The sequence below is a fragment of the Hylobates moloch genome, unplaced genomic scaffold (genome assembly GCF_009828535.3).
Source record: "Hylobates moloch isolate HMO894 unplaced genomic scaffold, HMol_V3 SCAFFOLD_4, whole genome shotgun sequence".
Classification (NCBI taxonomy): domain Eukaryota; kingdom Metazoa; phylum Chordata; class Mammalia; order Primates; family Hylobatidae; genus Hylobates; species Hylobates moloch.
Window position 1 is genome coordinate 121,892,906 of NW_026652279.1, and position 24,834 is coordinate 121,917,739.

Sequence of the window (24,834 nt, forward strand, 5' to 3'; positions counted from 1 at the left end):
TCACTGCAAGCTCCGCCTCCCGGGTTCACGCCATTCTCCTGCCTCAGCCTCTCCAAGTAGCTGGGACTACAGGCGCCCGCCACCACGCCCGGCTAATTTTTTGTATTTTTAATAGAGACGGGGTTTCACCGTGGTCTCGATCTCCTGACCTCGTGATCCGCCCGCCTCGGCCTCCCAAAGTGCTGGGATTACAAGCGTGAGCCACCGCGCCCGGCCTAAACTTAGAATTTTTAAAAGGTTGATTGTCTTAATACTTTTCAGGAAGATACTATTTGAAAAAACCAAGAAAATATGTGACTCTAATACAGAGACTTCGTGGTTTCCTAACTTGTTCTTGCTGTCACTGTTTCAGCTACGGCTGAATGGCAAAGGAGAAATAGCTTCATTCTTGAATGAGAAGAATATAACACATATTTGATATGATCATACATTTATTATGTTCTTCCTTTGTGTAAGATGATAAGCAAGTTACTCTCCAGATTGTAATCAGTTCCCCCAACCTCTGTTGGACATCTCAGATGTTTCAGATGTGGAATTACAGGTTACTAAAATACGGTTCATGAATTTCAATAAACCTAGAAATAGAATCATTACACCAAAATGTAATATATCTAGTTGTCCTAGTTGAATCAGGTGATTCATGTCATCCAATTTTCCTTTACCTAAGTTGACAGAAGTAAGTTCATCTCTCTTATTGTTCTTGTAGAAAATCTTGGGGATACTTTTTCTTCCTTCAACCATACTACCATCAAAAATGACCGAGAAGGTTTTCTAAGCTTGGAAAGAGAATAATTCTTTTTGAAAGAAAGCTAATTACTAATATGTTGAACCTTTTGAAATCTCAATGTAGGCAAAAATTCATACATTTAAGCATATTGTGCAAAATCAGCATTTATATAACAAGATGATATATTCTCTACTAACTTACTGAGGTAAAGTAGTATAAATGGTTGATAATGTGAGGATTAGAGTTTCAAAACATGATTACCATTGGAATGCTTATTGTGTGCTCGACACCATATATAACTCTTGATGTACATTAACTGATTTAATATCTACAGGATCTTTATAAAACAAATATTAATGTGTTTACTTTACACACTAGGAAAACTACAAATATAGATTCAGAGCTGTTAAGTAACTTGCCTAAAATCTTTGAGCTAGTAAGTTGCAGAGCTGATAGTCAGGTTTAGGACTTGGTGACACCATAGAGCATGAACCTTCACTTTATCTGTAAATGGAGGTAAATGATACAAACCTACTTGAGAATTTTTGTATGAATTTAATGAAATAATGTTTATAAAAATGTTTAGCATATTAATTGGTTCTTAATATGTGATAAATTGTTCTGATGAGTATCATTTAGTCCGTTCAATCTTAGTTCTCACAAACTATAAGGGTGAGAACAGAAAATGTAGTGGTTAGAGGGATCAGCTGGTACTTTTCAAGGTGATAGAAGTATTTTACATAGGGTAGGAAAAAAGAAACGAACCTATTTCTTTTAACCTATTATTCCATTGCTAAAAGAACTTAATTTTACACTAAGACTATCTTTATTGTCTTCTAAAATTCAATAGGATCTTGGTTCAAGATTAAGGTGCATTTCAACTACCCATTTAGATGTTACCCTTTTAGATGGTAGTCTTCTAACTTCCACTCAGTTTGTAAAAATAAAGGCTGACAAGTCACCAAAATAACTTTTCAGAAATACCTGATGTAATATTACATAGTTAATTTCAGAATATACCAACAATAATACTGTGCCAAAATAATATCTTTCATTAACACATGGACTTTAACTATACTTAAATTTAAAACTTTGGATTTAGGTTGGGAAAATAATTCTCTACAAATTTAGAATAAAATAGATCTGGGAATAGATTGTAAGCATTTCATTTGATGGCAAGCACAATATGAGTGACCAGTAATTGAGCACCTACTAAAAATATTAAAGCAAGATTAGATATCAGATTGCCTAATAGATTTATATATTGCCTAATAGAGTACCTTCATGAGAAATAATAGCATTGTGTTCCAAGTAAGCCATACTTGGAATGTTATTCTTAGTACTATGTTATGCAGAATGGTAACTACGAAAATGTATAAAGGAAAAGATGATCAAGATGATGGAGATTCTGGAAATAATGGTATTTGACCAAGAATTCTTATTAATAGAATAAGGAGAAGTAGAATATTTATTTTTAAATAATATCTTTCATATAGCAAAGGAAACAGACTTAAGAAAATGTAAATAGAAGTTCCAGAGGCCGGGTGCTCACGCCTGTAATCCCAACACTTTAGGAGGCTGAAGTGGGCGGATCACCTGAGGTCAAGAGTTCGATACTAGCCTGACCAACATGGAGAAACCCCGTCTCTACTAAAAATAAAAAAAATTAGCCAGGCATGGTGACGCATGCCTGTAATCCCAGCTACTCAGGAGGCTGAGGCAGGAGAATCGCTTGAACCCAGGAGGCAGAGGTTGCGGTGAGCCGAAATTGTGCCATCGCACTCCAGCTTGGGCAACAAGAGCGAAACTCTGTCTCAAAAAAAAAAAAAAAAAAAAGTAGTTCTTGAAGTTTAGATTTGCACTTTCTAGTGAAGGATGCAAAGCAATGGAGTTGGCTGCCTGAGGAAGACAGAGCTCCCTTCACCAGAGTTATTTGCAAGAGGCAGAGCCATTTGTGTGAAATGCCATGGATGAATTTTGTGCTAAAGGGAAGATCAGAGCAGTGACTCCTGGAGTACCTCACATTTCTGAAACTATAGCTTTAGTACTCAGCCTGATAATTGATAAAGGTTTGTAAACCATAGTTTTCTTTATGTTTCACTGAAGAGAAATAACAAACTATGGGTTGTTGGACATGAATAGGGAGTTAAATGTGATAATGGTTTGGTACGTTGGGCCCTGCCTGCTTTAAGGCTTAAATTTTTCATTCTTTTCCTGTCATTTTTATATTTCTTAACTCTCATTAAGAGGGTGAAAACATCAGCAAACAACTATTTTTGTATCATTTGGTATGAAAATTTTTTCTTACAATTATATCAAGCATTTCTTATAATTATCTCTCCTACCACCCCAAGTTTTAGTACTTTTTTGTGGCATTGATCTGGCCTATATTTTATCAATTTGGCATAAAGGATTTTTTTTTCTGATTTTTTTTTTTTTTTTTTTTTTTGAGACAGAGTCTTGCTTTGTCACCAGGCTGGAGTGCAGTGTGTAATCTCAGCTCACTGCAACCTCCACCTCCCGGGTTCAAGTGATTCTCCTGCCTCAGCCTCCCGAGTAGCTGGGACTACAGGCACGCGTCACCACGCCCAGCTAATTTTTGTATTTTAAGTAGAGACGGGGTTTCACTGTGTTGGCCAGGATGGTCTTGATCTCTTGACCTCATGATCTGCCCACCTCACCCTCCCAAAGTGCTGGAATTACTGGCGTGAGCCACTGCACCCGACCCTTTTTTTCTGATTTTTAAAAATCTGTATTATGGGTGTCCATGGCATACTGTATCTGCTTGTATTGTTGGCCAGTCACATATATAAAATACATTGGCCTGTTTTAGCATTAAAAGCATTCTGGCATTATTATATAATCATTGCTCTCAGAGAAAGAATTCGTTAACTCATCTTATATTAGCCTACCAATTTAAGATGTAAAAATGACATAAACTATGAGAGAGTGAAATAGTTAACCACTTGTGATTAGTGCTCATATATCTTAACCATAAAATATTCTAAAACATACTCAGCATATTTGGGAAAGTAGTTGCTTTTGCAAAAGCTCTACTTCTACCTTTAAAATGTTGTTTCTAACTGGTTTCTTTTTATGGGATATCTTAAAATTTTAAGGGTGTAGGCTAAAGGCAAGATGTTCAAAGAAGTTAATCAGGTTAATTTATTTTTTGCTTTATCTTAAAATACTCAGATTTTATAGAGTGTCTGTAACTTTTGATTGATCATTTTCAGTAATGTCCTTTGCTAATTTCTTTCCTCCTTTTGTTCTATTTGCCCTTTTTTCTTTATACATTAAAAAAGAAGAATAAGAGGCCACCCTACCTCTCCCCAAAACAAAAAAAATGGTAACAATAAAATGAATTATATGAAATTATTAGTTTTTGTGAATAGTTTTTGAACCTCTGAAGAAATAAAAGTTAAGCTGGTGGCAAGAACCTTTCTTCTTGCATTGGCTCTTTCATTTTTTTCCAAAGACATTTTTGCTTTTTTTTTTTTTTCTGTTGAAAGCAATTTGAAGAATACACTTACAACAAGCTAAGTTCCTGATTTTCAGCAAAATCTATCAGTCTATTTAGTTTAATTGAAGTGGGTAAACAAACTCATGTGTTTTGAATAGAAGTATATTTTGTTAACTTAGAGTTATTTGATTGAGACTAATAGCTAACACTCCCTATTTGTGAAGCTCTTTTTAGGTATTTCTCATAGAATTCTCCTAATAAACCTCTGAGGTCATTACTGTAATCTATATGAGAAAACGAAAATGTAGAAAAGATAAGTAACATGCCTATGATGTGGTAGAATCTAAACCCAGACTCAGATCTGACTTAAGAGGTTGAGCTCTTACATGCCAATGCTGTGATATAGTATCTCTCAATTCTTTGAGCCAACTGACACGTTTTGGAGCAGAAATATGTTCCCTACTCTGATTTCTGGACAAGCTTTTGGAATCTATTTAATCTTTAGCAATGGGTTTCAGAGAGGTACACATTTTTAAAAATTATATATTCGTTCTTGTACTTAACTATACTATTTCAACAAAGACAATAACCATTACATGATGTTTATAGTAGCTTCAGGGCCGAAGCCATCCATTTAGTTAAAATTAACCATAGAACTTGGAGGATATTGTGCTAAATAAAATAAGCCAGACACAGAAAGACAAACACTACATGTTCTCACTTATATGTGGAATCTAAAATAGTCAGACTCATAGAAACAGGACTCATAGAAACAGAGTAGTATGGTGGTTGCCAGGAGCAAAGGGTGAGGGAAATGAGGAGATGTTGGTCAAAGGTTACGAAGTTTCAGTTATGCCAGATGAATGGGTTCTGAAGACTTAATGTACAAAACAGTGACTACAATTAACAGTAGTGTATTATATGCTTGAAATTTGCTAACAAGGTAGATCTTGTGTTCTTTTCCACAAAAACAGAGAAAGAAGAAAGAAAATGGAAACTGTGAGGTGATGGATATGTTAACCTTGATTGTAATTATTTCACAGTGTATACATATATCAAAACATTAAGTTGTACATCTTAAATATGTATGATTCCTGTGTGTCTATACCTCAATAAAGCAGAAAAAATTCAGGTATAACATTGACTGTAGAAAAAAGTTCCTGATGGAAAACTATGTGAAGCAAGAAATGGAAATACATACTGTATGATGCAATGAAAAGAACTTCAGGTGTACAGCCTAAAGGTCTCACTGAAGCATGGCCATTTACACAACTTTGAGCTAAGTACTCTGAGCCTTAGTTTTTTCATCTATAAAATGGTGAGATTAATTCAAAGCCTTATTATAAGGATTAAATAAGATAACATGCAAAATGCCAGGCACACAATGGAATAAGCATTCATACTCCGTTTTTCTGTTTCAAGTTGTAAACTCATGTGTTTTCAAATGGAAGAGGATCCATAACTTTTATCGTTTGGAATTTAATAAGGGTGACTTCTCTCCTACTGTCTTTTTTGTACTATATTCTGATTAAAATATGGATGCAGCTTTTTGATGTTTTCACTGAATTTTCATAAGTGCTTAACCTGCCAAAAATAGCTTGTTTACATTATATTAATGTGTAGATCTTAGTGATGTTAGAGGAAGGACAATGATGAATAGTACTGTATTTGCTTCTACTGTCATTTAAAAATTAGTTTTTCATTTATGTTAAAGTTTAGATGTCTTGTTTAGATTGTGCTTTACTAAGAAGAGCTTATAATAAAACCCTTGAGTTAGGTATTCAGATGATTCATGATATCCTGTAGCATAAACAATTTTAATATAACTTTAGAAAATATAGTATTTAAAGAAAAAAGATTAGAACCACAATGGGATGTCCCACAGTCCTCCTGAAATTTTCTATGATACTGGAATGAAAATATTATGTTATGTCAGCCATGCATTTTGAAACAGTTGTTTAGTAATAAGGTTTTGGATCTGATTTTTCTTTTGTCTTCAATTAGCATTTTTTTCTCTTCTGCCATAAAATGTTTTGTTTAAGTAAAATGCGCTGGATGAAGTACATAAAAAGAGATTATCTTAGTGCTGCTCTGGAGGGATGGGAGACTATAATTCTCCAATATATTTTCTTCTAAAGGGGAATTATTTTACTCAGAGCTTCAGAAACCAAGATAATCTGTTATAAAACTTACTATGTTTGGTTATATATCATAGTAATTTTCTCATATGTTAATGAAACCTGAGGGTTTTTTCCATTTAGGTATATGAGGTGAGTTTTTAATTATAAAATGAGACATTTAATTTATAGGAGTCAAGTATAGGGTTTAAATTTTCTCTGTGATAGAAGGCAAAGGGAGAAAGGCTCTGAACTCAGAGCCAGAGGCCTGCATTCCAGTTCTGGCTCTTCCACTAGCTCATTTTATTAATCAAGTCACTCCACCCAATTGGTTGTCAGTGAGTAGCAAAGGGTGAACTAGGTTGGGTTTTTAATTTCTGTGGCTTGAGGGCTACAGAGGTTGAAGAAAGTCAGGAAGAGAAAGCCAAAGGGGTACTGCTCACAAATGTGTAAAAACACCCACTTTAACCTGGGCCCATATATTTTATATAGGAATTCTACATAAGATTTCATTTGAAACAAGAGTGCTGAATTTATCCTCAAAATAAATAATAAAAAAATATAAATCTGCTCTGTTAGATTTATCTCCAGTTCCCCTGCAGTTCTGAGATTTATGATACCTGTATTCCTTACCCTCATTACTAGGTACCACAGTGAGGGGCAGTTGGGCTTGTGAATCAGACCTGTGTTCTAGCCCAAGTAGTGGCACTAGTTACTTGAGCAAGTGATAGCCTCTTAGTTTGACTAACTGTTCTTTACAAAATCTTCCTGTTTTATAATCTGTGGTTCCAGGCTACTATGGGCCCAGGTTTTTGTTGTTGTTGTTGTTGTTTGTAGTAAAACTACAAATATTAAAGTGGAGCTTTTTTTAAACAAGGATAATTGGTAAAGTTCAGTATTGATAATAATACATGACTCCCATGGGCACCAAGGTTGTCTGTAATCTTCATAGAAAATAAGAGCTGAGGCTGGGCGCAGTGGCTCATGCCTCTAATCCCAGCACTTTGAGAGGCCAAGGTGTGTGGATCACTTGAGATCAGGAGTTTGAGACCAGCCTGGCTAACATGGTGAAACTCCGTCTCTACTGAAAATATAAAAAAATTATCTGGGCTTGGTGGTGCGTGCCTGTAATTCCAGCTACTCGGGAGGCTGAGGCAGGAGAATAGCTTGAACCTGGGAGGTGGAGGTTGCAGCGAGCCAAGATTGTGCCACCGCATTCCAGCCTGGGTGACAGAGCAAGACTCAGTCTGCACCCCCCCAAAAAAAAAAGAAAAGAAGAGCTGATTCAGTTTTCAATTTTTAGCTACTCTAATATAGAAGAATATTAGTATAGTTAATCTAAAAATAGACTTGTGTTTAAAGATATTTTAAGCTTTAATCTTATTAAAGTCCATTACATGTTTTGGGAAAGCAGATTTGTCTTTATGATGACTGCTTAGGTTTTATATGAAAATCAGTTTATACTTCCATAAATACAAGCTAAACACCTCAGGCAAAAGGTGGCTTGGAAATTCATAGAATAAGTGGTTCATGTATGAATCACTGAAGGAGATATGTACTCATTAACATTTCATGGTTCAAAATATCCTCAATTTCAAGGACTATTGCAGAGTACATTGAATTTCATATGCTGATGTATGTATTGTGACTACTATACAAATTCTGTTAAAAGAAACAAATGATTAAATTTTATTAAATTATACATAACATAGCTATTAGGTGACAGTATTGTTTTTCTAAGTTTTTATTTTTTTTTCATTGAAGGGAATAATTGCCATTCCCATTTCCCACTTCCACCAACCAAATAATGTATCACTGGCTCTTCACAAAGTTATGACTTGGGAAAATGCTGAAGGAATGGTAATATAAGATAAAGCGGGCTAGGCGTGGTGGCTCACACCTGTAATCCCGGCACTTTGAGAAGCCAAGGTAGGTGGATCACCTGAGGTCAGGAGTTCAAGACCAGCCTGGACAACATGATGAAACCCCATCTCTACAAAAATACAAAAATTAGCTGGGCATGATGGCTGGTACCTGTAATCCCAGCTGCTCAAGAGGCTGAGGGGGGAGAATCACTTGAACCTGGAAGGCGGAGGTTGCCTTGAGCCAAGATTGCGCCATTGCACTCCAGCCTGGGTGACAGAGCAAGACTCCGTATCAATTTTTTTTTTTAAAAAAGGCAAGGCGATTCATTAAGTTAAGTAAAAATGAACATATAGCTGGAGCTGAGGTAAGTATTTAAGTATTCTCAGCAAATAGAGGCCCCCCCAAAAAAAATTTCCATAGAGAGTTGGGTCAGCATTTACAACTTGGGGGTAGAAGCAGAAGAAGAAATGTCCCAAATTTCCAAACTCAAAGTTCCTGAAGTTAGAATTCTTTTCCAGGCTGCTCTGACACTTAGGAGTAAGAAGTGTCATTTGCCTAGCCTGGGGTTTCTCAGCTTCAACACTGCTGGCATTGGAACTGGATAATATTTTGTTGTGTGGGCTGGCCTGTGCATTGTAGGATATTTAGCAGCATCCTTGGCCTCTACCCATTAGAGGGAATATAACAACAACTTCCAGGCATTGCCTGATGCCCCCAGCCGAGGCAGAATAGCTCTTACTTGAGAACTTCTTCCTTAATAAGGACTGGTTTGTATGCTTAGCTGCATTTCACCTTACTATTTGTGGAACAGAGAACCTGGCTTCTATTTAAGTGTGTTTCATACCTCCTTCTGAAGTGTGTTCCAAGTGACCAATTTATGATGAACTTTTATAACACGGCTCATTTATAAATGGGGAATATGTAGTTTGTCTGTGTTCTCACTCCAGATACAGTATACAGTAATGAGAGATTGAAGATGATATGCAGGAAAAACGCAGTTGTAACTTGTCAAACGCAAATTATAGATGAAGTTGTGTATCTCCTTTTTGCATTGGTTTTTGTCTTTTGTTGTTTTCAAAATACCACTTCATTTATGTTTGGGGTCAATGATTATTGCAGTTTTGTATCTTTTCATTAAGAAGGAGCAATAAACTAGTAAATATTAGTATAAAAGAGCTCATATTGAATATTAGTTTTATAAAACCTATCTGATAACATGGCTGAGGTAAGCAAAAGTCTTTTTTTAATATTTGAAGAGATTTATTCTGAGTCAAATATGAGTGACCGTGGCCCATGACACAGCCCTCAGGAGGTCCTGAGAAAAATGTGCCCAAGGTGGTTGGGGTGCAGCTTGGTTTTATATATTTTAGGGAGACGTGAGACTTCAATCAAATACATTTAAGAAATACATTGGTTTGGTCAAGACGGGACAACTTGAAGCGGGGGCTTCTAGCTTACAGGTAGATTTTTAAAAATTTTCTAGTGCAAAAATCTGAGTCCCAATAAAATGGTTCTGAATCACAGAATCTTAGGCGAAGATGACATTGGACAGTTCCCGTTTATGAAAATTATTGCAGATCTTGTAAAGAATCTTGCCTGTGAGTCAGAAAGAAAATGGCCCTGGTTTGGACTCTTCCTCTAATTAGCTCTGTGACTTGGGAAAATCACTTCACCTCTCTTGGTTTATAGACTCATCTGTCGAATCTAGGATGGATTAGGTGGCCTTCCAGAACTGTGCCAGCTATAATGTAGTGTCAGATTTTTAAAAAAAGTTTGTAAACTAAGAAATTAAAATTTTTTTTTTGAGTTGTAAATCTCTTACAGAGTACTGAGACCTAAAGGAAGAAGATAGGCTAGAAGAGAAATAAAGTATAAATTTCATTCAAAGATGACTGAAAATAAACTGATCTATTAAATCAAGCTGTGTGTTATATAAAGAGGAAAGAAGTACCCATTCTGTGCTAAAAATTACTAGGCATATACTATAAGAAGTGATTGTTATGGGTAACCAGATTTGTTCTCAACAGCTCTGCAGGACGAGTATTTAAAAGTTAAAAAGCACAGATTGTGCCTCTGACAATACTGGAACTGAAAACCAAACTGTCACTATCTTTTTTTTTTTTTGAGACGGAATCTCGCTCTTTCGCCCAGGCTGGAGTGCAGTGGCGCTATCTGGGCTCACTGCAAGCTCCGCCTCCCGGGTTCACGCCATTCTCCTGCCTCGGCCTCCGGAGTAGCTGGGACTACAGGCGCCCGCCACCGCGCCCGGCTAATTTTTTGTATTTTTAGTAGAGAGGGTTTCACCGTGTTAGCCAGGATGCTCTCAATCTCCTGACCTCGTGATCCGCCCGCCTTGGCCTCCCAAAGTGCTGGGATTACAGGCGTGAGCCACCGCGCCTGGCCGTCAGTATCTTTTTTACTTTTTTTTAGCTTCTACTTTATATAGACGGATTAAAGACATCAAGTTATGAGTTATGTGAAAGAAATCTCATGGTTGGTCATCTCTATAAAGCCATTTACTTGGATCTAGTTAGTTCAGTTCGTGAATTCTTTAAACACAATAGATAGAAATAGATTTTCAAATAGCATTGTCGTTTTTATTATGTAAATCCAGCTCACTCTCTCAGCAAATACAGTGTCCTATCTCTGTGTATTTTATTAATAAAATACAGATTTTTAGATGTTCTCCAGCCAATTCTGCAGCCAAGTGTGGAGAAAAGTAGTATTCCATTCTAATTCCTGAAATAATTACTTCGTCTCCTACAGTACCAAATATATTTTCATAGTTTTCAGTTAATATGCAGAGTTTCAAATGTTGTCATTTGTCTTAAAATAGCTACTTTTCACATTTAGCTATAATACTTGAAAATCATTCAGAACACTGACCAGAATAATAAAAAATAACTTCTTTCCTGAACACTTTTACATTTTTCTTACTTTTAATTGCTTTGCTAAATTACAGATATAATATCTGATACTTCTAACCACTTTGAGATTGATTGTTAATGAAAGGGATATAGGGAAAGGAAAACTCATCTGGAAGTTGATCTCTAAAAGGCAGTTATTTAATTATACCTGATATATTGTCAGATTTCTGCATTCTCTTCTTTCAGTGATGATAGGCCCCTCAGGATGATCGTTAATTTTTGGCTATTGGCTTCTTTCTTTTACATGCACACTGAGACTTAAAGATTTAAACAGCAGTGTTAGAATGCAAAACCGAAAGATACTACTGTCTTAGAAGTATTAGGGCAAAGTCACAAAGCTTTCCCAAGCTTCAATATTCTTTATAGAAAGTGGAAATAATAGTTCTTTTTTTTTTTTAAGAATACTTTGGAGGATGTCTAAAATGAGAATTATGTTCATGCCCAATTTAAAAATCATTGCTAAATAATAGGATTTGACTAAATTATCTTACCATCCTTGTTTCCATTAGGTAAAATTGCAGTAATTGGATCTATAAAGATTTAAAGACTAGAACTTAGTCTTTTCATTTACTTTTCTATGTTATTAATAAGGTCAAAGGAAAGCAATATTTTGAGAAAGAAGATTCAAAGATAAAGTAAGGAAGGGAAAAAATAGGATTAATTTCCAAAATCATGCAAATTATTGTGCTCTGATAATTCAGTTGGAATTTAAACTCCCTACTTAGTGAAATAGATGCTTTCTTTTTCATAAGCAAAACTGAAAGCTAATTTTTTCTCTCTCTAATAGGGCACATACTTCATAGCTGTGTTAATTCAAAAACATTAAAATAACAGGGTGGCAGCACTCAGTAAGAAACCAGTGTGGCTTTGGCTATATTTTGTTGCTTCTAAGTCCTTTTCAAATATTATCATTAACTATACTCTTTATGCTATTTAATCTGCTTATCCTAATTTCCCTATGCTACTCCTTGAGCTGGTAGATACACCCACTCAGTAAGAAAGCAAATAAAAATAAAATAGTTTGAGTCTTACTCTGGTGATCTCTCTATCTTGCATGAAGCTTTCTTTATATGTAAATTGTATTCCTCCCCTATTCCAAACCATTATTTTTTTCTGTCTCTAGATGTAAGGTTCTTAACAGTGCTGGAGATTTCATCAGATGGGGACAGACAGCTGGTGAACATTCTTTGGCTCCTCAACCCCTTTTCTTTATTCTACCAAAACCCTTTTCCATGATAAATACCTAGAAACATTTAGAAGCCCAAATATTCAAGAAAATTGTCATTATAATGCTTGCTTTTCTGTATGTTTTTACCACATTGTGTCAAGCTATTTGATGAGATGATCTTGCTATTATTTGGAAATAGTTTCCTTTTCTAGAATAAAATTCAATTCTAATCTTACCACTATAAACGATGTTTTTCTATTACCAAGGATCAAAAGAGTTTTAGCAGTATCCCTGCCTTTTTCTTTTCTTTTCTTTTCTTTTCCCTTCCCCTTGCCTCCCTCTGTTGTAAAAGTTGACATGTGTGAATTCCAGGGCAGCTTAAGAGAGATATTATTAAAATAGGGACCATAAAATTTTTTTTACTTAAGAAACTTGGAGCCATTTTGAACATGTAAAATCACTACTCTTTGCAAATAGGAGGAAGAAGGCACCTACGATCAAACTCTGGAGTTCCGTAGGGGAGGTGATGGCCAGCCAAGACGATCCACTCGGCCAACCCAACAGTTTTACCAACCACCCCGGGCTCGGAACTAATAGGAAAAGGTAAACTTAACATTGTGAAGTGGTTTTCATATAAAGAAATAATCCAATAATGTTTTTTGTTTCAGACGAATTTCACTCTTGTTGCCCTGCTGGATCAAGGCTCGTCCCACCACAACGTATTTTTAGTAGAAATGGGGTTTCACCGTGTTGGCAGGCTGGTCTTGAACTCCTGACCTCAGGTGATCCACCTGCCTCGGCCTCCCGAAGTGCTGGGATTACAGGAGTGAGCCACCATGCCTTTTAATATGGCTACTAGAAAATTTAAAATTACATATGTCTTGTGATATTTCTGCTGGGCAGTACTGTCCTAGAATGTGACATATCTTTATCTTCCCCAGAGTTCCTTCACTGGTTAAAAATTAGTTCTGCCATCCTAAGTGAAGAAATTTTTTTCATCCGTTCTAACCCTCAGCTTCTCATGTAGTAGTAGTCTGCCTAGAGTGGAAGTCTAATGCTAATTGACTTCTGAATTACTGTAGCAAGCCAATGTAGCACCTTTTTCCTTTTATCACTGGCTTTTTTTGTGTGCCTAATGCAAGGTCATCAAGTAAACAGTCCTGACCTACTGTCCATAGTGTCACAGAAGAGCTACTTCTTGACTCTAGGTAGTTTTCTTACGGCTTGGAATAAATGGTTTGTCATTTAGTGCCCATGTCTGCTTTAAGCAGAAACAAAAGAATATGTAAGGACTTCAGCAATGTTGTGTTGTATAAGACAGAACATACACTTATAAAATAAGCTCAGTGTGCTTATAATTAAATCAATTTTAAAGGTGAATGAAAACTGAGAATTCTCTCTTAGCTTTGCCATATATGGCAAACCCACAGCTAGACTCATACTGAACAGGTGAAAAACTGCAAGCCTTTCCTCTAAGATCTGGAACAAGACAAAGATGTCCATTTTTACCACTTGTATTCGACATAGTTGAATAAAATAGAAGTACTAGCTAGAGCAATTAAACAATAGGAAGAAATAACATCCGAATTGGAAAGGAAGAGTCAAATTATTCTTGTTTGCAGAGGATATGATCTTATATTTAGAAAAACCTAGAGTCTACCAAAAAACTATTAAAACTGACAAACAAATTCAGTAAAGTTGCAGGATACAAAATCAACATACAAAAATGCTACTGTTTCCATATGTCAACCTCAGTTGTTTTTTTTTTTTTTCGCCCTTCTTCTTTTTTGAGACAGAGTCTGGCTCTGTCACTCAGGCTGGAGTGCAGTGGCACCATCTCAGCTCACTCCAGCCTCTGCCTTCTGGGCTCAAGACGTCCTGCCATCTCAGCCTCCCTAGTAGCTGGGACTACAGGTGCACACCACCATGCCTTGCTGATTTTTGTATTTTTTGTGGAGATGGGGTTTTGCCATGTTGCCCAGGTTAGTCTCAAACTCCTGAGCTCAAGCAATCTGCCTGCCTCAGCCTCCCAAAGTGCTGGGATTAAAGGCATGAGAGCCACTGCGCCCAGCCTCAACAGCAAACAATCTGAAAAGGAAACCAAGAAAGTAATCCCAATTAAAATAGCTACAAATGCAATAAAATACCTAGGAATAAATTTAACCAAAGAAGTGAAAGATCTCTACAATGAAAACTGTAAAACATCAATAAAAGAAATTGAAGAGGACACACAAAAAAACTGAAAAGATACTCCATGTTCATGGATTAGAAGAATCGATAGTGTTAAAATGACAGTACTACCCAAAGCAATCTACAGATTTAATGAAATCTCTATTAAAATACTAAGGACATCCTTCATATAAATAGAAAAAATAATTCTAAAATTTATATGGAACCACAAAAGTCCCAGAAAGCCCAAAGTTATCCTGAGCAAAGAGAAGAAAGCTGGAGGCATCAGACTACCTAATTTCAGATTATACTACAAAGCCATAGTAAACAAAATAGCATAGTACTGACATAAAAACAAACAGACCAATGGAACAGAATGGAGAACCCAGAAATAAAGCTCTATATTTACAGTCAACTCATTTTTGACATAGGTGCCAAGAACATACATTGGAGAGATGATAGTCTCTCCAATAAATGATCCTGGGAAAAGTGGATATCCATATGTGGACGAATGAAACTAGATTCCTACTCTCATCATAAGCAAAAATCAAAATGGGTTAAATACTTAAATCTAAGACTTGAAACTATGACACTCGTAGATGACAACTCTGGAGAAACACTCTAGGACATTGGTCTGGGCAAAAACTTTTTGAGTAAGACCTCAAAAGCACAGACAACCAAAATAAAAATGAACAAATGGAATAACATCAGTTAAAAAGATCCTGCATAGCAAAGGAAACAGTCAACAAAGTTAAGAGACCACCCACAGAATGGGAGAAGATATTTTCAAACTATCCATCTGACAAGCGCTTAATAAGCAGAATATATAAGCTCAGACAACTCAAGAAAAAAAATAATAATCTGATTTTTTAAATGGGCAAAAGACTTGCATAGGCATTTCTCAATAGAAGACATACAGGTGGCCAACAGGTATATGAAAAAATACTCAACATCATTAATCATCAGAGAAATGCAAATCAAATACAATGAGATATCACCTTACCTCAGTTAAAATGACCTTTATCCAAAAGAAAGGCAGTAATGAATGCTAGCAAGGATGTGGAGAAAGGAGAACCCTTTTACATTGTTGGTGGAGATGTAAATTAGCACAGCCACTATGGAGAACAGTAAGGTGGTTCCTAAAAAAACTGAAAATAGAACCACCATATGATCCAGCAATCCCACTACTGTGTATTTATCCAAAGGAAAGGAAATCAGGATATTTTATTTCTTTTTAATTGCCTAAAACAAAGTTTTAAATTGTGGCCAAAGATTGTCAATGCCCTCATTGCTGGAAGGCAGCCATTGTTTAACAGTGGACTCAATTTCTTCAGGGCTGTTGAAGGCAGGTAGGATCTAGCAGAGCTAGAAGTAGAGAGCAGGCAGTGGACATGAATGAGGGTGCAGCCAGATGAGGGGAACTGTTAGTCCCCTTAACCCTTCTTTAGTTTCTTTCATATATCTTATATACTAGGGTTCCATGGGAAATTTCCTTTGAAAAATAATATATTGCTTAAAAGTAAATTGTAAACCATTACCGTATGGTAACTGTAGCTTATCCATATCAAATAACAATGCACACAGTTCCTAATCAACTTAAACATCACAATCTTAGTGGTTTTCTGTGTTCCCTGAGTTAAAACTTCCATCTTGACAAAATGCTTTCTTTGGATTGTACTGTTAACAGGAAATATATGATGCAGATATTTTGGATTCCTGACATCGATAAAAAAAAATTGGTGGGGGACAGTGCCATGATGGTATCATTTTAAAACTCTCACTACAAAATTCACCCTAAAAAATAAGACACGTGATCTTGTTTGAAGAAAATTTTACTTAGTTTTGCATTGTAATTCAAGCATATGTTATGAAAGACTATGAAGTAGAATGAAATATCTCTTTGATATACTATCTTTGAATGAGAGGTTCAAAAATAATAATTGTTCTGCTCTTGTTACATAATGGAATATATTCTTGAGATAAAAGGTATTTGTTTCCTCATTCCTGGTTTGTATTAACTTAAACATCTAAAAAGAAGATAAACATTGTAGCCAGCCATTTGACTTCCAGCAAATATAAGCATGAATTCTAATATATGCTGAAATTTTCTAAGGTTTTGTTATCTGAAATTATCAAGGTAGTGAGAAACACTTAAGGTGCTTTCTATTATCACCTTTAAAAAACATAATTTCACAGTCATAGGTTTTCTTTTTATGTTTTGAGTACTTTACTAGGTGATGAATGACACATGGTAGCTGTTCATAAGTGTTTATTAAATCAGTATGTTTTGATAAATTTCAGATTTGTAATTTGCACATTCTTTGATTATCCTAAAACTTTTTTTCAAGGCCCCCACAGACCCCCTTCCCCCAACCCTCCACACACATACACTTCCTCATTGTGGTGAGAGAATTGTATTCCACTTGAGCTGAATACTAAGGACAGCTTCAATGACAGAGCAGGAGATACCTAGGAATCAGGGCTAGGTGAGAGAAGGTCTCGGGGAGCATGTGGAAAAATAGGCCCAAGTCTGAGAAAAAGTGGTGACAAGTCAGATATGAGACTTTAGGGGAGATAGAGCCCAAAACTCCAAACTTCTAGTTCCTGGACACTGTCATAACTGTTAAGACAGCTTGGAAATATGAGCAGATATAAAATAGAGAAATTATACACAGTTCTTTAGTCCAACCAAAACTTTGTGCGTTTGGAGAGGTTTCTGACATGAGTGGAGTCCTAGGAACTAGATACTGATTAGTAGGAGCAGCCCTTAGATATGAAGTTTAAGCTTCGCATTCCTGGTGGGGTGGAGTCCTCTGAAGACACTGTATAGGCAGAGGAAAGTTTAAACGAGGGAAGCAGAGTCTATAGCAAGTGGCTCTCAGTGGCTACAATAGAGAATATGAACCAAAACAATGGGTGTTAGAAATATTTTTCAGTGATGAAAACAGCATGGCTTCAAATACATAAGAGTTTGAATTTGTTGTGTTTGATGCTGTCATGAACTTTTGATTAAGAGAGTAGTGATATGATCAAAATTAAGCTTAGGAAATATTGCAGCTGGATGTAGGATGGATTATAGCACCAGGAGGGAAAGAATCTAAGAAGCTATTGCACTGGTCCACTCAAACATTGGTTAGAGTTGCATGTCCTGCTGTGAAAAGAGAGATGGCAGAGACCTGTGCAGGAAGCCTTTGAAAGACAGATCAGCAGGAAGCTCCTGCTGCCATGGAGGTCAAGGCTCAATGTGTAAAGCAGTTAAATAAACGCTGACTCACTTGGAACTTCCAGTTTCTTCTTTGTTTGATGAAAGAATGGTATTCCCAGTTTCACGTGTTGGTCAGAAACCTTAAAACCAGTAGCTAAGCATAGACTACTACATAGGTACCGTAAACTTATTTTCAAAGTCCTGGTTTTTAACACCATTTTTAACTACTAAAAGATGTATTTTTAAATGTTGAAATTTTTTTTGACAATCTGGTCCAGCGTCAATGTCAGGAAAATGATCACTATAAAGATAACTGTTACAGAACTCCATGATGCCAGCAGAACAGGCAGCAGGTGAGGATCATAGTACCCGACGCTCTTTATTTTCTAAGCAGGAGACTGTTTACTTCCCAAGACTTACGAGCTGTTTGTATGCAGCCGCAGGAACTCCACTAGTCCCTGCCTAAGCACGCTGTCATGCATGAGGCTAAAATAGGCCTGGAGCATACGAGTCTTCTCTCGCCATTTATCTCAGCTCTTTCTCTTGTCACCACCCAAAGTGGTTTTAACTAGAGTGGTGCCTAATAAATGTGAGGAGCAGGCAGGCGGAGGTGACAGACCAAAATAAATCACCTGTGTGGAGCAACTCAATTCAGAGATGTTCACAGAAGAACTGGAGGCGGTTAGGAGAGGGAAAGACGTGGTTCATTGGCAGACTGCATCTGTTTTTGGTAATCCTCTGTTACAAACAGTTCAGTTAATCCAAATTCCTGAAATCAACATGCCAGCAATAAATGGTATAACAGTGGCAGAGATGTACTTTAACAAAGTCTAAAAGAAAAATTTATTTTCAAAAAAATTTTTCTTTTTTCTTTCATATTGCTTTATAAAGATTATGTTTACAAATTAGCAGTATCCAAAATTCTAGTCAAGATCTATTTATATTTATACAAACACTTCACATTTACAGATAAGTTTCAGCAGAAATGTATCTTGACAAAGTATGGAAAAGTTAATTTGAGGCTTCAGTTTCATTTTCTTCATTTCTTTTTAAAGTAGACTCTTTGTGAAGAAACGAGCCGGTGACTGAAACATCCTGGTGGAAGACCTTCCACCTTCCACTTTCTCTTCAGAATAAGTAGCAGCTGTGGTGGATATTATTATTTGAAGAAAGAAAAAGCAGATTTTAGGGTGGAAAAAAACAGTCAACTCACACAAAGAATGGGAAAAAATATTGAGTTAAATAAAGCCAATACCTTTTACAAGTGAAAGGAAGAATTTTTCTTCTGCCATCAATAAAACCATTGTGCTATTATTGTTTTACTGTGTGTTTTATTTGCCTGATGTTATCTTTCTTGTTCATCTGGTATTAACCCCATACTAATTGCCTTTCTATAGGATACAAATTTCAGCATACTGAAGCCTCCCCCTATAATTACAGAATAAACTGACACAGCTTGCCACATTTCTTAAAAAAACAGCCTGAAGCCAAATAGCAGTTCTTAGTATGGTAATACCTGCTAAATATGACGGCAAAAAGTATTTAAAACTTCAATATGTTGTTTATAACACTCTGGTAGCTTTTCCAAATGTAATTCAATTTTAAAAAACAGGTATTCCCTTCCTCATAAAATGTGCAGTGGATCTTTAAGGATGCATCTGGTTGCAAGTACCAGAAAATCCATCTCAAACCAGCTTAAACATTAAAGGGAATTTATTGGCTCACTTCACTGCCAGAAGCATAGTAGGTTTCAGGATTGGTCTAATTCAGTGGCTCGGAGATGTCATGAAAGACTGATTCTTTTTCTTTTTTGAGACTGAGTCTCGCTCTGTCGCCTAGGCTGGAGTGCAGTGGCGCAATCTCGGCTCCCTGCAAGCTCCGCCTCCTGGGTTCACGCCATTCTGCCTCAGCCTCCCGAGTAGCTGGGACTACAAGCACCCACCACCAAGCCTGGCTCATTTTTTTTGTATTTTTAGTAGAGACAGGGTTTCATCGTGTTAGCCAGGATGGTCTCGATCTCCTGAGCTCGTGATCCTCCTGCCTCGGCCTCCCAAAGTGCTGGAATTACAGGCGTGAGCCACCGCGCCTGGCCGAAAGACTGATTCTTTTCATCTCTCATTTCTGCTTTCTCTAGAACCAGCTTCATTCTACAGCAGGCTACCTACCGCATGCGGCCACAAGATGGCTTCCAGCAACTCCCAGAGCCTGGGGTGAGGTTGGGGCTGCTTCCAGAAATGCACTCAGAAGAGAACAACGTTTCTCCTTAGACCGCATTTAGCTCTTTTGGGCTTTTTTCTATCTGTGAGCTATTAACTCCAGCAAGGTCTGGAGATTACCTTAGGCCTGATCTGTGTGCCCCAGGCTTAGAAATGGGGCTGGCCTGGAGGCAGAGGATATGCATCTGAAAGTCAAGATACTTGCCAAGAGGAGAGGGAGAAGGTGTTGGTGATGCAACCAGAATGTCCATTACAGTAAACCAATTGTCAGAGCTACAAACTCTTCGTTTAATAGTCTTCCTATAGTCTCAGTCTTGTGGAGCCAGAAGTGAACAATTAAATAAATAGAAGAAAGAAGGGAGGCAGAGGAGGAAGGAAAAAGAGAGAAGCCAGAGTGAACAATTAAAAACAGAAGAAGGAAGGAGGAGGAAGGGAGGGAGGAAGAAGAGAGAGGGAACACTGGGCAAAATAATTGATAAAATGTGTTTTGAAGGAGAGGGCCTCAGGCATTCCCTCAGGGCCTATTATGTAAATTTTCCTTATTAGCCCACAGATGTTAATAGTTGGGTCTAGCAGTGGTGTTTTGGTTTTGGTTTTTGTCAGGCCTCCCATGCTGTGCATCTTAATTAACTAGAAGTGGGTGAGTCTGGGCATTGCTATTTTTTTTGAAGATCTCCAGATGATTGTAATGTGTGTCCTAGGTTGAGAAACAGAGGAAGGCCCATGGCAGTTTTGATGAGTTTGACAGCTGATAATAAGGGAAGAGGCAGCAGAACTGAAACGGAGTCCTGAGGGTAGTTTAAAGTGTGGGCTGTTGGCACTTAGATGGGGACAGTAATACCTAATACAGCATTAAGCCTAAAATGGACACTCAATAAATACTAGTGTTGGTTAGGAGTTATTACTAAACCGTCTTTAAGAACAGTTCCATATGGTAATGTGTTTATACAAAATGATAGATATCTAGATCATATATATTAAAGTGACATATGGATCATATATATTATCTAGCTATCTATAGATTTATAAATCTATATATTTGACCTGAAGACATCAAGAAAAGTTTAAATTGGACAGTAGTGAAGTGGACAGTAAGTGAAGCCAACCCATCTGTTCTGATTGCTGGTGGTAACTGGGCACTAAAGGGTGAGGAGTTCATTTCTGCCAGAGCAAGATATAGTTGGCTAAATATATCAAAAACTAAGTTTCACTGTGGCTTTCTATAATTAAGGGCAGCTGCAGGCCTAGATGCGGATGGTGTACGTAATAATAAAATAATTGTTAGTATTTGCCAAGGTTTTCCTATGTGCCCAGCACTGTACTAAAACATTTACCAGTCATTATTTCTTATAATCTTCACACAGCTCTGTAAGGTAGGCATCACTATCTCCATTCTACAACCAAAGTAGCTGATGTCCTTCAGAAAGGTTGGTCACTTTGCTCACAAAGTGGAAGTGTCCTGTTCACTGAAGAGTATGTCGTTTACTTGACCCTTCGGGCTTACGCCATAAAGACAACACTCCAGCCTCATGTGATTCTCTATTTCTATATAGTTACATCTCTCTCTCTCATGCACCTTTCTTTGTAGCTCATAGCTAACATCATGGCTAAGCCCATGCCTAGTTTAGCTGACCGCAAGGAATAAGCATGGGAATAAAGAAAACATGACCGGCAGCATCAGAGTTATGCTCCCACGGCGACTGGGCCATAGTGGCCATCAGTCTTGCCAACACGGACCCTTGACTAGCTTAGCACACACAGGAAAACAAAATCTAGTTCTGTGTGTGAGTGACTTCGAATGTCAGTGCATGGCCTGGAGAACCTTTACTAGGCCCTGTCTATTGTCCCCTTCTGGGATGGATAGATCTATTTTATGCCGTTTTTCAAAAGTAAAAAGTGCTGGTATGTCTATCGTTCTTCCCTGTCTCCCATTCCAGTAACGCTTCTAGAGGTAAAATACTGAAAATAAGAATATTCATGAAGACAATATGTTTACATAAAAAGACAAGGCCACAGATAAAAAAAAGGTTTTACATAAATAGGAAAGAGGACAGGACTAGCTCAATTTCTTTGTTAATTACAAAAGAGAAACCTTGAGTTTTGTGTCCTAGAGCTTACATATGATGGGAGAGACAAAGTTCTGTTAAGAGAGATAGGTGGATCTTCTCCTCAGCCACAGGAATAGATTCCTCATATGCAGGACAGGTTTTCCTCCTGGGGTAGAGGTGGACTTGGGAGCCTCTGCTGCTCGTTGCCTGATTGATAGTGTGTCCAGAATTGGTGGGTTCTTGGTCTCACTGACTTCAAGAATGAAGCTGCGGACCCTCGTGGTGAGCGTTACAGTTCTAAAGGTGGCGTGTCCGGAGTTTGTTCCTTCTGATGTTCGGATGTGTTCAGAGTTTCTTCCTTCTGGTGAGTTTGTGGTCTCGCTGGCTCAGGAGTGAAACTGCAGACCTTTGCAGTGAGTGTTACAGCTCTTAAGGCGGTACATCTGGAGTTGTTCTTTCCTCCCGGTGGGCTCGTGGTCTTGCTGGCTTCAGGAGTGAAGCTGCAGACCTTCGCGGTGAGTGTTACAGCTCATAAAAGCAGTGTGGACCCAAAGAGTGAGCAGTAGCAAGATTTATTGCAAAGAGTGAAAGAACAAAGCTTCCACAGTGTGGAAGTGGACCTGAGCGGGTTGCCGCAGCTGGCTTGGGCAGCCTGCTTTTATTCTCTTTATCTGGCCCCACCCACATCCTGCTGATTGGTAGAGCCGAGTGGTCTGTTTTGACAGGGTGCTGATTGGTGCGTTTACAATCCCTGAGCTAGACATAAAAGTTCTCCACGTCCCCATCAGATCAGTCAGATACAGAGTATGGACACAAAGGTTCTCCAAGGCCCCAACAGAGCAGCCAGACACAGGGTGTCGATTGGTGCATCCACAAACCTCGAGCTAGACACAGGGTGCTGATTGGTGTATTTACAATCCCTGAGCTAGACATAAAGGTTTTCCAAGGCCCCACCAGAGCAGCTAGATACAGAGTGTTGATTGGTGCACTCACAAACCCTGAGCTAGACACAGGGTGCTGATTGGTGTGTTTGCAAACCTTGAGCTAGATACAGAGTGCAGACTGGTGTATTTACAATCCCTGAGCTAGACATAAAGGTTCTCCAAGGCCCCACCAGACTCAGGAGCCCAGCTGGCTTCACCCAGTGGATCTTCCACCGGGGCTGCAGGTGGAGCTGCCTGCCAGTCCCGCACCGTGCGCTCGCACTCCTCAGCCCTTGGGTGGTCAGTGGGACTGGGTGCCGTGGAGCAGGGGGTGGTGCTCGTCGGGGAGGCTCGGGCCGCACAGGAGCCCATGGAGGGGGTGGGAGGCTCAGGCATGGCGGGCTGCAGGTCCCGAGCCCTGCCCCGTGGGAAGGCAGCTAAGGCCCGGTGAGAAATCGAGCGCAGCGCTGGTGGGCTGGCACTGCTGGGGGACCCAGTACACCCTCCGCAGCTGCTGGCCTGGGTGCTAAGCCTCTCATTGCCCGGGGCCAGCAGGGCCGTCGGCTGCTCCGAGTGAGGGGCCCGCCAAGTCCATGCCCACCCGGAACTCCAGCTGGCCCGCAAGCACCGCCCACAGCCCTGGTTCCCGCTGGCGCCTCTCCCTCCACACCTCCCTGCAAGCTGAGGGAGCTGGCTCCTGCCTTGGCCGGCCCAGAAAGGGGCTCCCATAGTGCAGCGGTGGGCTGAAGGGCTCCTCAAGTGCCGCCAAAGTGGGAGCCCAGGCAGAGGAGGCGCCGAGCGCGAGCGAGGGCTGTGAGGACTGCCAGCACGCTGTCACCTCTCAATAGCAGTTGGTAGCAGTGCAGACCTGGCTCTGGAAAGATGACAGGAGGTGCCGTGCCCACCCCAAGAGATCCAGCACTAGGAAAAAGGCAGGCTTGTCTAGAACTAAGGCAGTTGCACCTCAAGGTGGGCATGGTTTCAGGGTGCAGACTTGGTGGGGTCACCCACAAGAGGGTCAATCCTCTAGGCTTCCTTTCTGTTGCCTGGTTTGTCAGCCAGTGTGGAAGCAGGGCCCGGTATGGGACTTAAATAGGGTCACAATACACTGCTTTGGTCAAAGAGGCTGGTGAAAGGGATAATTGGGCCCCCATTCTAGAAGCAAAGCTGACTAATGCTTAAGCATTTCAAAATCTGAGAAATGACAGGCTTGATAAAGAGAAGCATTTGTCAGATATTTGTTTTCCTGTCAGCCTTTGAGAACACAGGTATGAAACACACTAGTAGTACAGTGCCTACTATGAAAAACATGGGATCTTCCTGGGCTAGAGAAACACGGAGAAAAGCTACGGTTGTTACTTGGAGAACAGGGCCTTAGAGAGATGCTCATTATAAATATCAGATTCTGCTCACAAGAAGATGGAACTGTTTCTCTTGACTGGATGCAGTGGTGCCAGGAACCTAATAGTCAAAGGGAAAATGAAAAGTAATTAAGAAATACCAAAGAAAAGAAGGGCTTTTCGGGAAATACCTGAAAACCTAGAGGAGTATTTTACATCTCACTCTCCAAGAGAGGACTCCCACTCCTACTCAGGATGTGGAAATCTTAATGGTAGAACCTGTTAAGAGATCTCTCCTGAGTTTTAATTCACTGGAGGTGGTCTCTGGACAGTAGTGTGGATTTTGCTGGCATCTTGTGACTCTTTTCTCTATTTCTTGCTAATTTTCCCGTCTGCCTTCTAAGTAACACAGAGTAAACAGAGTCTTTTATGACCATGGGTAGATCAACAGTGTAGGTCAAAAATCTCAAAACACTGCCTGCTGAATTGTCAGGTGCACATTATATAATCCAAGGTAGTGAACATTATGACTTGAGAAAATCATGATGACCTGATATTTAGTTTCACATTGGGATGGCCTTAATTGAAGTAATCTACTAATTCAATTCAGGGCCTGCTGAGGCTAACCTCGAGAGACAATTATAAAAGGCTGTGAGAGGCTAGCT

General features: G+C 38.7%; 1 protein-coding gene and 1 long non-coding RNA gene across 15 annotated transcripts in view; one reads left to right on the forward strand and one right to left on the reverse strand.

The window, feature by feature from the left end:
* The window catches only part of TDRD3 (tudor domain containing 3), a 181,991-nt gene extending 163,027 nt beyond the window's left edge, over window positions 1-18,964 (forward strand). For 6 of the 12 annotated variants that reach the window (XM_058437965.1, XM_058437964.1, XM_032150984.2 and 3 more), the window contains 3 exons: window positions 9,544-9,633; window positions 12,746-12,871; window positions 18,698-18,964. In XM_058437965.1, coding sequence (XP_058293948.1) covers window positions 9,544-9,633; window positions 12,746-12,862 — 207 coding nt within the window. In that variant the 3' untranslated portion in view covers window positions 12,863-12,871; window positions 18,698-18,964. The other 6 variants (XM_032150987.2, XM_058437962.1, XM_058437958.1 and 3 more) reach the window with 5 other exon arrangements.
* The window catches only part of LOC131383318 (uncharacterized), a 54,712-nt gene continuing 41,172 nt past the window's right edge, over window positions 11,295-24,834 (reverse strand). The window contains exon 5 of one of the 3 annotated variants that reach the window (XR_009213283.1): window positions 11,295-11,357. This is a non-coding gene — a long non-coding RNA (uncharacterized LOC131383318). Of the gene's footprint in view, window positions 11,358-18,317; window positions 18,412-24,834 lie in introns of those variants that run through there. The other 2 variants (XR_009213282.1, XR_009213284.1) reach the window with 2 other exon arrangements.